The sequence below is a fragment of the Leuresthes tenuis genome, unplaced genomic scaffold (genome assembly GCF_036924035.1).
Source record: "Leuresthes tenuis unplaced genomic scaffold, fLeuTen1.0.hap1 SCAF_10, whole genome shotgun sequence".
In the NCBI taxonomy this organism is placed as follows: domain Eukaryota; kingdom Metazoa; phylum Chordata; class Actinopteri; order Atheriniformes; family Atherinopsidae; genus Leuresthes; species Leuresthes tenuis.
In genome coordinates this window covers 23508284-23525008 of record NW_027325364.1, presented here as the reverse complement: position 1 = coordinate 23525008, position 16725 = coordinate 23508284, and the positions used below count along the sequence as shown (strand labels likewise).

Genomic DNA, 16725 nt, shown 5'->3' with positions numbered 1-16725 from the left:
TTCTTCTCCATCCCCCCACCTCTTGCAAACACATTATTATCTCCATTATTATCTCCATTTGCTGTATTCTGTGGACATGATGATAACTTCAGGTATCTGTACCCCGGTTCATATAATTCATTGTAAAGTAAGCAAATTATTATTACATCTACATTCAAACAGTCAAGCACACTATGAGAACAATGATTATGATGGTTATGCTACTATCTAGGCTTGTACAAGTTTTTGTAATGAATAGCAAGAAAAGACAGGAACACCCATGAGAACCATGGTAATTACAGATATGTGAGGATTATATCGACTAGATTAGTACGACACAGAAGTAAATTTGGTTTAATGAAAGTGAAATCTAAATGAGATTTCAAATTGAGAGGGATAGATTTGTAGTTCCGTTCAGAAATTATATATTGTTATTAATTTGATTACTATAACACATTCGGCCAAATATTTTAAGTTGATTCAGTGGATATTTGGCACAAATTCCACCCGAACCAAGTGAAAACTTAGCAGTTGATGTGACACAGAAAGCACAAACTTGTGTTTGTAATGACTTACAAAAGTATTTTCTATAAAATAAGATATAAGATCTTGAACAATTGGGATATGAGATGTATGTCTATTCTTTAAAGAAAATCCTTAACGATAATTGTGAGGTCTGGGTGAGCTCTAGAGTCTGAAAACCAACACCTCCACTAATCTGAATTCTTTATCCATCATTATCGGCAGGACTGAGTAAGTAATTACGGCAACTTTCTTAAATCTTTAAGAATTTCAAGGGTGCTAATACCTTGCTAATAACTATTGAGGATAGTGTACCATCCCAGACTACAGCAACAACAAAAAGTATTTGTCTTTGGCTCAGCATTCCCTGCATTTCTCTCTTCATTCCTTTTGCAAATGGCATTTTTATTGTTTTTGCAAACTTCTTTTTTTCGTCAGCTCACAATTCAGTGATCCATCCAGCTTTTTCTGTTCTTCACTTTTCTTTCTGTTGGCTGCATAGACAGCGATAAGGAGTACCAGAACGATGTCTTATAAGTTCTCTTAAAGTTTGTATTTACCAGAAAAAACACAAAATTAGGCTCCCCCATCTGGATCTCCAGACACGTTTGTGCTTCCAGGCAAGTATGGAAAAATCCACGTCCACTCTTTTGTTTTTCATATTTGTGAGCTGGAAGCAGAGATGGGTTTAGTCAAGGTGATGACAAATGGAGAGGCAGGGTGAACACGGGTTTGGGTGGGAAAGATGTAGCAATGCTTCATGGGGTGCAAATATGCCAGGCATGCCCGCCGATTTGACTGATCCTCAGCTGGGGCGTAGGCCCCCTCCCGCCCCGAAGGAAAAAACCCACACGTGTTTGTGCAAGTGCATGACTGAGCGAGTGAGTGAATTACTAGACTCACTGCACGTTGAGCTACAGGTGTGAAAATTAGGTGTGAGGTTTATGTGTGATAAATTACCAACATGTGGGCTAATAGAAGCCACTCCACCTTTTTCCTCTTAGCTATTTCTTCCCTCCCTTCAGACGGCAAAACACATTTCTCCCACAGCTTGAGTGAATTTGAAGGAGTGTAAATATTGAAATACTCCCTTTCTGCTCGGTTCTTTTTCTTTTGCAGCAGACTCTTTACTTTGTGCACTTCACCTATAGTTCGTGTTTCTTTTTTCTTGTGTAAAAGAACTTCTCTTGATCTTATGTTTTTTTTCCCTGTTATAATATTTACTGTAAATCTTGCATTTTGATTCCTTGTCAGTGTAGAAAACTTCTTTCTCCTCATTCAGATAAGCTCCATTATTTCCATGGCCTTTCATTAAGAATTCACTGGAAGTCTGAATTTCTCCGATAATATTAATTATCACCAAAAAGTTGCGGAACCTATGGAATCTTGGAACCACCTCTTAGACAGTTGAACTAATCATTTCCAAATGTGGTGTGCTCCACCTTTAGACTCTCACGAATAAAAGCTCTAACGTGATTTATCATACTCCATGCGGTAATGCAGCAAAAGTTCAGTGTGTTTTGCCACAAATTTCAGCCATGATCTATCCAGGTCTTTTTTCAAAAATCATACAAATGTACGATTTCCACCCTTTTGTTACTTGAGAACATTTTTTTTCTTCATATCAGCTAAATCTACAAAGTCAAAGTGCGTAATTTATAATACCCTGCTAGTTTTGTGTTGGATATACAGCTTAGATCATGCATTTAGTAACACTGTGAGCTCCGTGTGAGTGCAGAGAACTGGTTGAAAATTCAGGGGGATTTCACAGGAACATCCAGCGTCTTCTCTGAAACAGTGAATTAAGATGGATGTGAAGAAGAGCTGGCAAGAAACATGAACCACATGTTCATCTTCTGGTGCCCGTAGAGAGCGATAAAGTCCATCCTTGTGAGTCATAGATAAACTCCTGTGGTGATTCCACACTTAAGTGCCATAAGACCTTTTGCACCTGCACTGACCAACCATAAAGCGAGTAGTGCGACCAAGAATAAAAGGCAGATGTCGAGTGGTGACCAGTGCCACTCAGCAGCAGGAAGTTCCAGTTAGATCCCCTAAAATACAAGAGAGACATGTTTTAGTTTTAAGCCTTTCAGTATATATAATGGCTGTCTCACAAATAGAAGTTCCTGTTCAATTTGAGATGCTTCTACAATTTACAGTTTTTTTTCTGTTGAAACCACATGAAAGGTGTGCTGTGAATATATAAAATATACCACCAACAATAAAATGGACCTATAAATACAACCTCCACTACTGATATTTATTAAACTGTCATAAATCTTTAGGTTTATGACAGTTTAACGTTATTATAGGTTCGTATTGTTTGGAGTACATTGTTTAAAGTATGTTGACACGAACTGCAAACACAGATTCTGTTGTTTTCAAAGCTCGACTGAGCTATAAAAAACTTTATGGAGCCTCATTACAAAATTAAAAGGCTTACTTGACCGCCACATCAAGGTCTCTGTTTTTTCCTTCTTTCATGATCATGGAGCTTTCCATTGCAGTCACTTGGCTGTTAAGGATCAAGGGTTTAATGAGTGTCCATCAGTGTGGCAGAAAGCATTAAAACACTGCAGCTTTCTCAATGAGATCAGGTCAGCTGGGTCAACTTTTTATTACGAATTTCCAAACAGGATTTCCATGGTCTCTCCTTTACATCAGGGATTCCAGATGTGTGATTTGACCCGTGACATGGGAATTAAGTCATAATCCATCATAAAGGAATTGATATAAAAGTGAACTAACCGGGGGTCTTGTAGACATGGAAAGTGTGCCGTGCCAGGCCGACTTCAGGTGGATGGACAGGTTAAAGATGCTGAGTGTTTTTCCAGATAAACCCTGTAAACTGTCAATGTCTTTATCTGACCAGAGCAGTGGACAGAACAATGACTTTCAGAACTCTTTGTAATAAATAAACGTTCTAATATGACGGCTAAGAGAGTAACAGGCAACTTTTACCAAAAGTTTTCTTCACTATAACATCCTGCCCAACCATTTGGTGGAGCACATTTTTCACTTTATATACTCTGTCTTATTGAAGATTAGTGGAAGTGAAACTACCTTAACAATCCCTGAAACTTGGGTGAGGTATGTAATGCTAAAGGAAAGTCTGTGTTAGGACATTACTTTTTTTTTAAGTGTCATATTTGTACCATGAAGTGTCACCGTATACATTAACTCTGATTATTACATTACCAACATATTATTAGTTGCTTGCTAACGTGGTCAAGTTGAACCATAAGCTAAGGATTTTTTTAAAGGGAAAAACAACATTTAAATGTCTAATTTTAATTAGGGACAGCTCACACCATTAGAGCTCATTTAACATATCATATCTTGTTTAGTTTTATATGATTAATACAGAAACATGTAAAAGATCATTTTGGCATCATTTGGGTAGTTGGTGGCAATTCCCAGGCAATAGCTGGAGTGGAAGTTAGTGCACCTAACATTTCCTCTACAGATGTGAGAGTGCTTTCAAACTTCTAATTTAACTTCGTAAATAAATACAAAAATCTGTGAAACTGCTAAAATGTCAGTAACTGATTCCATGAAATTTGCCTCATACAAATGTTCTGTGGTCAACTAATGAGTCAAATCTAGTTTTCTCACCCGCATGTGACCATTGCTTAACCTTCTGAGTCATGCCAAATTACTTATTGTTTTATTGTGCAACAAAAAGCCCCCCCTTTTCCAGTTTTCCAGTAGCCTGAATGAACCATGGCGGCCTGTTTTACCCATTCTAAACTACATTAATCACCATCCTTTCAAGTGATAGTTCAATTCCCTGTGTTTCCAGTCTGGACTGGTAGATGTCTGTCGCAGGAAGCCTTTGGCTGAGCTTATATGTCTGACAGTAAATGTGTTTGCTCAGTCTCATGCTCCAAAGTCATTATAAGGAGCAGGACTGCCCTTGATTATAAACATGTGCTTATTGTTTGATCCGTTAACATAAAGTGCAGGAAAAAACCTAGATCCCAATATTTGACAATTTCCAGCTGGAAAACAGTCTGAGGCTAGTCCATCATATTTTATACTAAATTTGAACATACATGTGCCTTTAGCCCGGATGTCCCCCTTTCCTTAACATCTTCTGCTTTTTCTCCACATTTTTTCAGCTAAGTGAGACTTTCAAATCTATGACAAATAAAGTCAAGGGCCTAAAAAGTAGGCACTCAAATGTAATTTTCCACGTACAAGCTTTAACATTGTAGAGAATTTAGAACGGCTGGTGAACTCTGGGGGGAGAGTGCTCACAGTGTCACAGCTACAGAGTGTAAGCCTGGATCGTTTGGTGGTTTGAAGAGACCCAGAAAGCAGCTGTTTTGGTGCAGCATTGCGCTGTCCTGTATCTGCCCTTTCCCTCTCCCAAGCTTTCTCTTTTTTCCATTTAAGTGGAGCAGGAGTAAGCTTACACCATCACTTAAGAGGAACAAGTGAGCTGGACAATAAACAATATATGTCTCAGTGCCACAAGGAAAGCATATAATTCTGTTGCTGAATGTGATGCTTTCCACATGAGAGCACAAGTCATCTTAACCTCCAAAACTTGAACCTCTCCATGGCTGCCTCCTCACCATATGATAATTATGGATAATATAGACGCAGTGAATGAGGAGAAAGGGTTATTTGTCTTACTTGATTATTTAAAACTTTATTCAATGGGCTATACTGTAAGAGCCCTTTTCTGCCTTTTTTTAAAACAATGGACAGCATGCCTGCTGGATGGTTGCATTCATTGTCTGTGTTATTAGATTTGAATACCAGAGGTAATTAGGGAGTGACAGAGAACTGTGAGAATAGGAACAGTTGTATCTTATCATAAGCTTGTTTCTTCCATTAGCTGAGTTTGAAAATTGCTGGTGAATTATGAAATTGGTTCAAGGCTGCTCCCATTAAGTCCTCATAGCAGTTAATGGATACATACTTGGTATAATTTTTATTTAGTACTGAGTCAATATTACAACTGACAAAATAGACTAGTCTAATCAAAACAATTACCCAATGACTCCCTGTTCTATGCCTCTGTGCCAAATATAATTTATTATCCAACTATTCTCAAAAACAACTATGAGTTGGTATTTTGCATTTTATGCTTAAAATTTGACAGATTTTTTTTTTTGTTTTCTATGGGTAAAAGAGTCAAGAGTATTTTTTTAAACACTAATGGTAGAAGTGCTGTTGGGGTATAATTGTAGAAAAAAAACAGAAAAAGGTTTGTAACTAGCATTTTTTCTTAGCTTTATAATTGAATTTAAAAGGCTGAAAATGATTTTCAGAAGCGAAGTCTCTGAAGTGTTTTTTGTTAAGGTCGGCCAACCAACCACATCAGTAACACCCTATGCAAGAATGTCTTCTTGTTCTCAATGTTAAGTTCAGGACTCTAAAAGAAACACGAAATTATGTGCAATTTGTCTTGTTAGGGTTTTGGGTTGCAGAAAGTTGGAATGGGTCACCGTGAATGATTTCATGGGTAACGGTCAGTGAGTAAAAGGCAGGAGATTTGCCGGTTGTGGATGGAAGCCTGTGTGTTTGTGAAGCATGTTAAAATCTAAGAGTGCAATCTGTCACGCATGCTTTAGAATCACCATATCATACCTGAGCCAGTTTGGGTTTCTGCTTGATCTCACTCCAATCCTAAATGCTCCCTAGCATAACACACTGTCGTAGAATAAAAGCTGCTATCATCTAAACATACCATCTTTCCTCTAACTGAGACTCTGTGCTCAAATGGAAGAAGAATAAGTTGTCAGAGGAGCATAGTATCTTATCAACGAATGTCTGAAGTGGGTTAATTAAGAAGAGATCTTGTGTTTTTTTCATGTTAATTTTTTTTTTTATATATATTAGTTAGATGCTAAATTGTTGTTCTAGAATGCCCCACACCATAATAGCAGGGAGTTGCAGGATCTCCCATCATGCTTTGTATGTTTTATATTTGTTGAGCTTTTCTACTGAGCTTTTTTTCCCCATCCTAAAAACACTGATTGTTGAAAGCTTTTTCTGTGCTGGTTTAGATGCTGTGCTGCTTCAAAGATTTCTCCTCATACTTTTTATTACCTGTTATGATGAGTTATTATGCCAATACAAGAGTTGTTTACAAACAGAAGCAGCTGATTTAGTTTTCCAAATGCTAAACTAATGTGAAAAAAAGACAAAAAAAACAAATCCCCAATAAGTTAAAGAGGAAAAGTTGTGGATGTTGGACAGGAGTAGGATGGAGAAAGAGGTGGAGAAGGTTTAAACCATCTCATCCGTCAATCCACATGGGGAACGTGAAATCAATAGCAATTAAAATGCCCAACCATGTAGAACTCCTGAGGACAGGAAAAGCGTTTGGTCAAGACATGGCCACAGGAGCATATGTTAGATATCAATGCCTCTCTACTCACCGAGACATAAAAAATAGTGGTAGAAGAAAAGGCAGAGGTATTGGAAGAGAGAGAGCAGTTGTCTGCCAATTGGAAAGTTGGTGGTCTGATTCTCACCTTGTCAACCACATGTCGAAGTGTCCTTGGGCAAGACACTGAACCCCATATTGCCTGAATGTGTGTGATAGAAAAACAAGCACTCTGTACCCTGTACCACTGTATAGACTAAGACGGGCTGTATTGTAGTGTTCAGAACAATGCCTGTCATTTTCCTCACACTCTCCCTGGACCCACAGCCTCCCTATCACACCTCTCCAGTTACATCCTGCTTCTCAGTAAGGGATTTTAATACAGTCTCACCAACATTAGGTCACACTGAGACCTCTGCCTCCCCCTCCCGCCTGTGTCCCCAGCAGTCAGGTAAAGCATTTGCAGAGACTGGCTTAGAACAAGGCTGTAAGTCCAGATGGTGTCAGCAGCAGTGTCCTGGTGGTCTGCACAGAACCTTAGTCAGAAGAAAGTACCAGTATTGTGGAAGAAATTCTATCTTGTTCTGGTACCTAAAAGATTTATCATATATCTACTCTCAATGACTACAGACCAGTTGCCCTAACAATCCACATAATAAAAGTTAGGGAGACACTGTTCCTGGTGCATCTCAGTAAGCAAGTGAACATCTTTTAAGACCCAGTACGCCTGTGGTGGAGCGTGCAATCTACTTTGCAGCCATCTGTTGAGACAGCAGCATCAGATCAAGTGACTAACAAACTAAACACACTGAATAAAGAAGGCTGGCTTCTGAGCCGATGGAGTTTATTTTGCAAAGACACATTTAGCAAAAGCTGGTCAACATGATGTACGGTACAACACATCATCAACATAACACAATGATCAAAGTTTCAGTCAGAGGTTACTTCTAAAAGACTTACTTCAGATAGACATTTCTCCCCCTTTTTTAACGATTAATAATTATTTTGATGCTTTTATACTGCGAAAAATTATTTTCCATTCGGGGATTGATAGAATATTTGATCCCTTACAATTTAAAACTGAAGTTTCAGAGACAACGAAAAACTGATTTATCTTGGATTTTGTTAAAGAACTATCACTTGCTTTGGATTTTTTAAAATGAACTTTTCAAATGTTTATGAAGACTTTGCTGGCAGTCTTTCATCTTTAGTATAAATATGGAAATAGAGTTAGCTGCTGCTAACGTACACTAGCATAAGTTAGCCTGACCCAATTGTAGCTAAATATCCCCGTGAGTGCCTCCAAAATTCTCCAGTGAACAAGTCATATTTATATAAAAGTAGTAGAAATTTGGTAGCTTTATATTATTTTATTTATTATTTTATTATTATTATTACTTTTGTGCTAAAGTAGACAAGCTACCATCCCGTGTTAAAGTAATTTAACTGGCAGGTGCTTCATATTTACACCTCCATGTTTCCAAAATACCAATTCATTCTTTTAAAGGTATACATAATGTCCTTTTGTAGATGCAAATTATCAAAGTGTTATTTCACTTCATTTGGAATCACCACAGTCAAGCTGTCATTGAATTACTGAGGAAGAGGATATGAGAGGGGTCCTTCATGTGGTTCCTCCACATAAGCAGCAGCTTTGCCTTGTAGACATGACACATTGAGGCACTTATTAAGTCTTTGTGTTAAGACGTTCTGTGTAGGCTTCCTCAGTGATGTCCATATGGACTTTGGCTTTTTGTAAATACAATACTTGAGGCTCAGAGGGAGCGTTCAGAAGTGGGAACTGTGGATTTGTTTTCTTTCATGTAATGTGCACTTTGTGGTTGAAACTGTAAACGACATGAGTTTATCTACACAGAGAGAGCAAGCAGGGCCACTTTTAATGCTGTGTGCTCTTCTCCTGTCTTGAAAAGTATGTATGTATGTATGTATGTATGTACGTATGTATGTTAAACCGGGTATCCTAATCTTAAAATGACTACTTTTCTATACTTTCTATTGCTTCAACATGTCTGGCTCACTTTGGTTTCAAAGTGTTTGACTGAAAACATTTCATGATTTGTTGCTGTAAAAAAAAAAAAAGAAAGAAAAAACTAGGGCTGCAAACAGCACTGACCGGGCCCTCGCACCCCTGCGCACGTCGGGGTAGGCGTTGGACTCCGTCCGATGCGCACCGCACAGCACCGCACAGCACAGCACAGCACAGCACAGCACAGCACAGCACAGCACAGCACTGCACAGCACTGCACAGCACAGTCCGTCAAGTGTAGAGCAGGATGTCAGAATCCCAGTCAGACGTAGTACCGCCGGACGTAAAAAGTGACGTTTATGGACACCAGCAGGTGGCGCTATAAGCTTGTGTAAGTTTGGTCATATGTATGCGTTCTGGGTGGAGCCCAAATGCAGCCCATGAAGTTTGGTGAAGAACGGACAATGTATGGAGAAGTTATAAGTGACTTATTTGGCCACCAGTAGGTGGCGCTATAAGCATGTGTAAATTTGGGCATATGTATACATTCTGGGTGGAGCCCAAGTGCAACCTATGAAGTTTGGGGTAGATTGGATAATGTATGTGGGAGTTATAGACTTCTTTGTTTTTCATGGCGAGCAATGGCCAGTCGTCGAACTTTGAGGTTTCGCTACGGCCACACCCTTTAAGGTTTGAGAAAGCTTTGCAAGTTTTTTTTATCCCCCGTGGCTTAAGAATAACCTGGCCAAGTATGAAGCCTGTAACATTGTGTAGGAGGAGTTCGATCATATGCGAGGTGTGGAAACGGGCAAAAATGGCGACAAAACGCATGTTCCACTCAAAATGGCTGACTTCCGGTGGACCTGGCACCATGGTGTCCATAGGCTTTTTTGTGCGTCTGGGCATGACGAAGGCGTGTACCGAGTTTTGTCAGGATACAACAAAATGACCCCATTTGTTTGGCGTTATTGCTATGTTGTAGGTGGCACTACGGAGCCATTTTGTGCCGCTAATGTTTGAGAACGCCAAATTGTGCTGTTTCTCCCCATGACTGGCGTCCCTTGCAAAATTGGCGTGGTTTGGAGCAAGTTTTGCAAACAGTAATAATAATAATGCCTTCAGGAACAATAGGGCCCTAAAAAAAGCCAATTGTGGGTCAAAACACAGTTTGAATTCATATGCATTGGATTAGATGAGTTAGAGTATGCAAAACAAAGGCCTCATCGACAATGGACAACACACTGACCGTACCGCTTTCTGGACAAATTAGGTTTAGATGCAACAGCGATAAAAAGACTTCTGCACCTCTTTGTTTGATTTTCTTTTTCTCTTTTTTTTTTCCCCTTAAGAATGGCTGGTGGCAGTCAACAGATTGATGTAAAGTGCGCGAGACATTATGCCGGTAGTGTGGGATGTGAGTTGGACCGCGTAGCTCCAGACACTGTGAATTGTGGTCTTTTTCCTGACATACCTGTGGCCTGAACCTCCAAACCTTTCCACAGACACACACAAAAGCTAATCTTCCATGATCAGCAGCAAGAGTTTTTCTCTACCGTGTGCAGCCATTCCTGCTCTTCTTTTTTTCCTCAGTGATAGGATAATTCCAGGATGTGGAATATGCTTCATTCAGACGTCGTATGGTTATGTTGTCCTCAATCAGCGTGGACTGAAAGATTAGCAACCACCAAAACAAATGTTTGACAACAAAAAGTGAGGCTTTTCAATGACTATAATTTCCCTGTTGATTGACCGACCAGTGATCTAATGACCACATGCCCATAAAGTATTTTCTGTCATTCTTGTTAGGACAGTATTCCTTAGCAAAAAGTCGTTTATTCAAGTGTACTACAAGAATACTTATTTTATACTAAAACTGAGGCAGTATACTTGAAGTTTACTTTTTATATACTATATATTTTATATACTTAAGAAAAGTATAGCGAAGTATACTTGGCTTATACTGAAAAGCACAAGGAAAAGTCTAAGACTAAGTACATTAATACTAAGACTTACACTTATACTTTAATACTAAAGCTTGCTTGTACTTTATAATAATACTTGTACTTTATATTACTTATGCTTATACTTTACAAAGTACTAATACTTAGTTTATCTTGATCCAAGTACAGAATAAGGTCAAGTCGTTGACTCAGCAAAAAAGGATTTGATTTCATAGAGGCTCTTTGTTTTTGAAATGCACATCTTTAATGATTTAAGCAGGTATTTGTGAATACACTGTATGGTATCAAACTTGTTCTCAACATTCTGTCTTGTCATTTTGTAATTAGATTGCAGTCTAGTATACATACAGAATGAGCATGAGGATGAATGTTCCAATTTAGTCTGAAGAAGTATTAAATTACTTTCTAGTATACTACAAGTGTATGGTCCATAGTATACTTGCTATACTTATACTTATACTCAAGCATACTTAATAAAATTAACTTCAAGTATACTACGTTTTGCTATGGGATTGTTAGAACATTGTAAATAGTAACAGAATCAAACCCACTCAGAATGGGCTGGAGAAATAAGCTTTCCAGCCTCACAGTTGTATTCTTTTCCCAAGTTGGCTTTCACTTTCTCTCAGTGTGGTGTTCAAGTTTGGCGAGCGCAGCAGCAATAAATGTGACCAAGTTAATGTGACTGTCAGTTTGTTGTAAACACATATAGACTGCGTATCATACAGAAATATATGGTTAGGAATTAGGTTAAGTCTTGTGGTGCACTTTAATTTTACAAAATTCAAGGGTTGAAAGAATTAGATATGAGAAACCTGATGGCAGCTTTTAATGCAAGTGCAGGAGCTTTACGCCACAGCACCTGTACACCAGTAGCTGACTCTAAGGATGCTATATTAAATTGAGACAAAACATGTATCAGCAAAACTGAAATCAGAAACAATAATGTTATACACACTGGATTGACAGTTGATCATGAGACACAATTTTCCATTTGTGAAGCAGAGGAGCCAAAACTAGTTATAATTTGGGGTTTCCATTCCTCTTTCATGTATTACTGAGTGAGTGCAGATTGGAGATGAACCATCACCCGACTGTGTGATGAATCAACTTGGAGTGCACATCCTGGTGGTGCTGTGATTGATTGAGTGTCGCTGTAAACCTCATCCCTAAAGACCATCAGAGACACCTTCTGATTAGCACTTAATCTTACTTCCATCCACTCTGGCTTCAGTAGGATGAATGCAGTTTGGCTGAGCCGGCATACTTCTCTAAAGACTGTCTCTAGGCACTCCAAAAAGAGAAAAAAAAATAAAAGATGAGGCTGAGGAAGCTCTGAAACCCACTGACTGATTTTCACCTGATTGCAAACTGATGCTTGCACTAGGCCCACTTAGCATTCACTTTTGCCTTCGTGAATGTGTTCAGAGAAACCTAATATGAGGTTCTATGGCCAGTAATGCAGATATGCTCAACTCACTCTCTCAGGCATTGTCTAGCTTGCTGCAAGGGGTTTAGTATTGTGGTAGGTCCCTTAGAATGAGCAGGGCAGTTACTCGCTCCCTGTTTGTGATATTCAAAACTTGGCAAGGATCAACTCAAGTGTCTATCGTTTGGATTCGCCCAAGGACATTTTCCTGTAAATGGGATGCTAAGGAGTTTACAGTGAAAGTCACTTATTGTGGAATGGACTGTCTTTTTACTGGCTCCTTTGTCTTCCACAGGCAACTCGAGCCTCGGCCAGAGCCACTGCGGTTGTGGGGGCTTTCATCAGCTGTCTCAACACAATCGTTTAAGAAGCCAGCCCTGACCAGAATTAATGAAATATTCACATCTATAACCAATCATCATTTTAATGTTGAGAGGGGAACCAGAGTTTGCATGAATGACAAATTGTACTGCTGGACATATTTACTATGGGATAAAGAATATCCTACTGATATATCTATCATGGTTTTGTTCTTAAATTTGGGTTGTATTATTCTGGCCAGCCCTCCCACAGTTGAATGTTGCCTCAAGTTCTCCATGTCCTTGTCATCGGGTAAGGTTAGGGTCAACCAGAGATGAGTAATGGAGCATAAACCTAAAAGAACTTAGTGATAAATTCATCTGAACAACCATAGAAGATGCAGTCTCCCATGTGTCTGTAGCAGCAGTGACCTCATGTTTAAACCAATGGCATGAACGGCAGGTTAACTTAAAGAACAAGAGGGCACTGACGGCAATTCAGATAATTAAGTTAAAGATTGATAAGGGACATTGAAACTTACAACCTTTTTGAGAATCATTGATTTCTTTTATGGACATCATGGTCTGACACTGCTTTCTCATTATGAACTTAATGGCTATGTTTACATGCACAGTAATACTCTCATATTAACCCAATTAAGGTCATACTCTGAATGGGAGAATATCTGAATTTCTATGGATGTTTTTTTATTCATATTTAGAAGATGTAAGAAAATGTCCACTGATGGAAAAACATTTTTTTGTTTGCTTGTTTATTTCAAAGAAGGATGGGATGGAAACAACTTTGCCAGTTGTGCCAGACTTGGTAAAGACTGAAATTACGTGACACCCAGCTGTTTCTGGTCTAAGCGGTCAAACATTAAACTCATGTGTCTGACTGGTGTTTTTCGCAGATATTATGTGATCTTCCAGAGATGAAAGTAACTCCTGAAGAGGAGATTCCTCCCTGTTGATGAATGTCCACTGCAGTTGTCTTTTTTTTTTATCTCTCTGAGGTTTGTTTCCATTTAGGACAACTATTTTTCTGCTGAATTACAACCACTAGCAACAGAGACTATACCGCCGCTTTCTGGCAACACTACACAGCCTAATTTGTTTGCTTCAAACCAGTCAATGGGTTTTTTTTGCAGGTTTTCAAAAGATCATTTTAGATTTGCTTCGATACTAAATGGAAACCCAGCCTTTGCCATGAAAACAGCATTTTTTTGTTTACTTTAGCCTGAATAAGGCCATATTAAAAAAAAAAAAAAAAAGTAATACTCTAACAAAGCTATGTGAAGCTGCATCATCAACACATGCATACACCGTAATTTCACTCTTCAATCCTGCTAAAGATTTCATGGCATCTTGCAACACACATTGCTGTTTTACAGCTATGCTTTACACTTCAGAGTTGCCTGGTCACCTTATCATTTGAGACTTATTTTAAACACACTGTCTCTTGTTTTGGCCTTGTTTTAATGGACTGGGTTGCTTGTTACCGTCTCAAGATCCAGCAACACAGGCTCAGGCTGAGTTTAGTACAGAACAAAAAGGCTATGATAAGACACTTTTTCACACACTTTTGTGGTGAGGGAAAAAAGGCCAATGCCCTGTGGTTTGGGAGTTATGGATGAACTTAAGACTTCGAATGGGAGCAAACATTGCAACTGTATAGGTGAACGGGATGTGGGCATGAGTCATTAATCCTACAATGCTCTGTAACATGTAACTGGGAGTATGAATGGAATATCTGCTCTGCAAGAATAATGTCTTATTGACATTAAAGTAATTAATCTGAATATTGCGGTGCATGTAGACATTATTTTATAAACAAAGCTAAAAGTTGTGAGTGTGACCAGTGAATATTTTTCCATTGAAGGATACCATCACTTTTACACATTTTCTGTTTGATTCCATACAATGAATCACCTTTTTTTTCTCTGTCTTGCAGCTAGCTATGGAGCATACCCCATCTGTAAAGGCTGCTCTGTGTGCTCCAGGGATAACGGCTGTGTAAATTGCCAACCCAAACTCTTCCTGTTCCTGCGGAGGGAGAGGATGAGGCAGTACGGGGAGTGTCTTCACGACTGTCCAGCCGGATACTATGGCATGCGCAGCCCAGAAGTCAACATGTGCTCCAGTAAGAGCTTCCCTGGGTTAACTCACCCACACTCCATCACACTCCACCTTTATCACTCAGACTTTCTTCCCCCACCATCCCAGTCACACAGACACACTGCTTCAACTTCCCTTTTTCCCACAGCCCAAGATTTATTGTCAGTTATCCAGAGGAAACACACATACCTCACAATTTGAACAGCTTGTCTGTTCACATAGGTGAATGCTTGTTTCCCTCGGGAATTAACGTTGAACTCCTGCAAGGATGAGCCCGTTGCTTCTCTTTCTTTTTTTCCCTTTAACACTCCCTGCCTGAATTACTAAACATCCTGTGCTCACAAGGTTGTCTGAAGCCATGAAATCCAGGTGATGGAACCAAGATGCGCCAGTGTTACATTATAAGCAACACAGATAAATCATGCCTTTTTTTAATTTCTACAATGTTGAAACAATGTTTTTCATTTGAAAAGAAAGCAAGCCAAAACTGAAGTGTTCATATCGTCCAGCACCAAGTTCATTATAAGCAGCATTTATGCTTTTAATTGGTAGTGTATAAATGAAGGGTGTCGATTTTAATTTTATTTTAATTAAATCTTTGTAACACATTTTATGGACTGCAGTGATTTTGGACTCTTGAGAGACTTGAGAGAGACCACACTTTTGGTCTGACACAATCTCAATTTGGGTTTACTATTAATAAAAACTTCAAACAAGAACAACGACAAATCAAAATGTTCTCAACAATTTCCGTTTAAGACTAACACTCAAATACAATTAAAGAAATCTATCTTTCTCCTCCTCATGTGGCACCCTGATCTCATAACCTGATGTGAACATGGAAAATGCTCTGAGAGACGGAGAGAGCCTTTATAGGTTTACACAGTGCCTGAGGTGTTGGCTGAGTGTTTCATATGAAAACAGAGAGAAACCTGAAGCTTTTTAGTTCCCTGAGCCAAACTCCTGACAGAAGCACAAAAGTCAATACCCAGAGGAGGGTGTCCGAACCTTTAGGCTGAATAATATGAACATGTAACTACTGCAGGAAGAGAAAAGAACCACGATACAGTTTGCTTAACCAGTCTCTGCAAATGCAAATACTGCTGGCTCCACTTTATTATGACAATGAAAAACATGTTAAAGCTACAGTTGCCAGTTTTGGATTGTTCTCATAGAAAATTTTAAATTCAGTACCCCAAAATCTAAAAGGTCAATGTCTGGTATCTTCTTTTTTACCCAGTTAAGTTGGGATTCTGCATCAGCCTAGTGCAGAATTCATTGGGATCATGTTGATTAAATGTGTATAATTTTTCAGTCAGTTATAAAATATCAAATTAAATTGAAGTAATTAATCACAAAAAAATATTTGATGTTTCACATGCTCACTCGAAGTCAGGTACTTGGTTGTATTAATTTTTCTCTGTTCTGTGCCAAAACTGCCAAGTGACAGCTTGGACTTAGAGCCGGAGGTGTGACAATTAACGTATACCATCTTCCACGGCTTTATTCACTGAACACATTATGTGTCATTAGCTTGATGATGGAAAATTAGCCACCATCAAGCCTATGTGCAGGAATCTGGTTTTGTTCAGAAATTAGCTAGAAATTGTAAGTACCAGATAACACGCCCAGTCATATTGTATGCTATCATTATACGTTTTTTATGATTTTGTAGGTTTATTATCATGTTTTAAAATGAAATGCTAAAATTTTATAATGCATAAAAAAGTCCAGCAATATGTGCCTGTTATACTGCCATGAACTATGTTACAGAGTTTGAGGTCTTTTTAACCCATCAGCTTTTCTGTGGGGACAGCACTTCTTTATGCTAATGGTAAGCCAGTTGTTGATGATTTTTAAATACGTCCAAATTGTTTGCTCTTTCTGCAGAATGCATACATTTGTTCTTATTAGTGGATTATGAAGATTAACTGCATTTTACAAGTACCGTGTTCCAGATTTCTTAATACAACAAAGACAAAACTGACACAAAATCTGATTCATTGGAGTCTTTGGCACTGGAGAGACTTTCCAACACTTACCAAGACCAATCAAGGATTAACAATCGGGCATAACCTACTGTA

At 38.7% G+C, this 16725-nt stretch overlaps 1 protein-coding gene across 1 annotated transcript in view; it reads left to right on the top strand.

Annotated features, from left to right (window-relative positions):
- The window catches only part of rspo2 (R-spondin 2), a 61845-nt gene that overhangs the window by 15277 nt on the left and 29843 nt on the right, over nt 1–16725 (top strand). The window contains exon 2 of the mRNA XM_072394784.1: nt 14478–14666. Coding sequence (XP_072250885.1) covers nt 14478–14666 — 189 coding nt within the window. The remainder of the gene's footprint in view (nt 1–14477; nt 14667–16725) is intronic.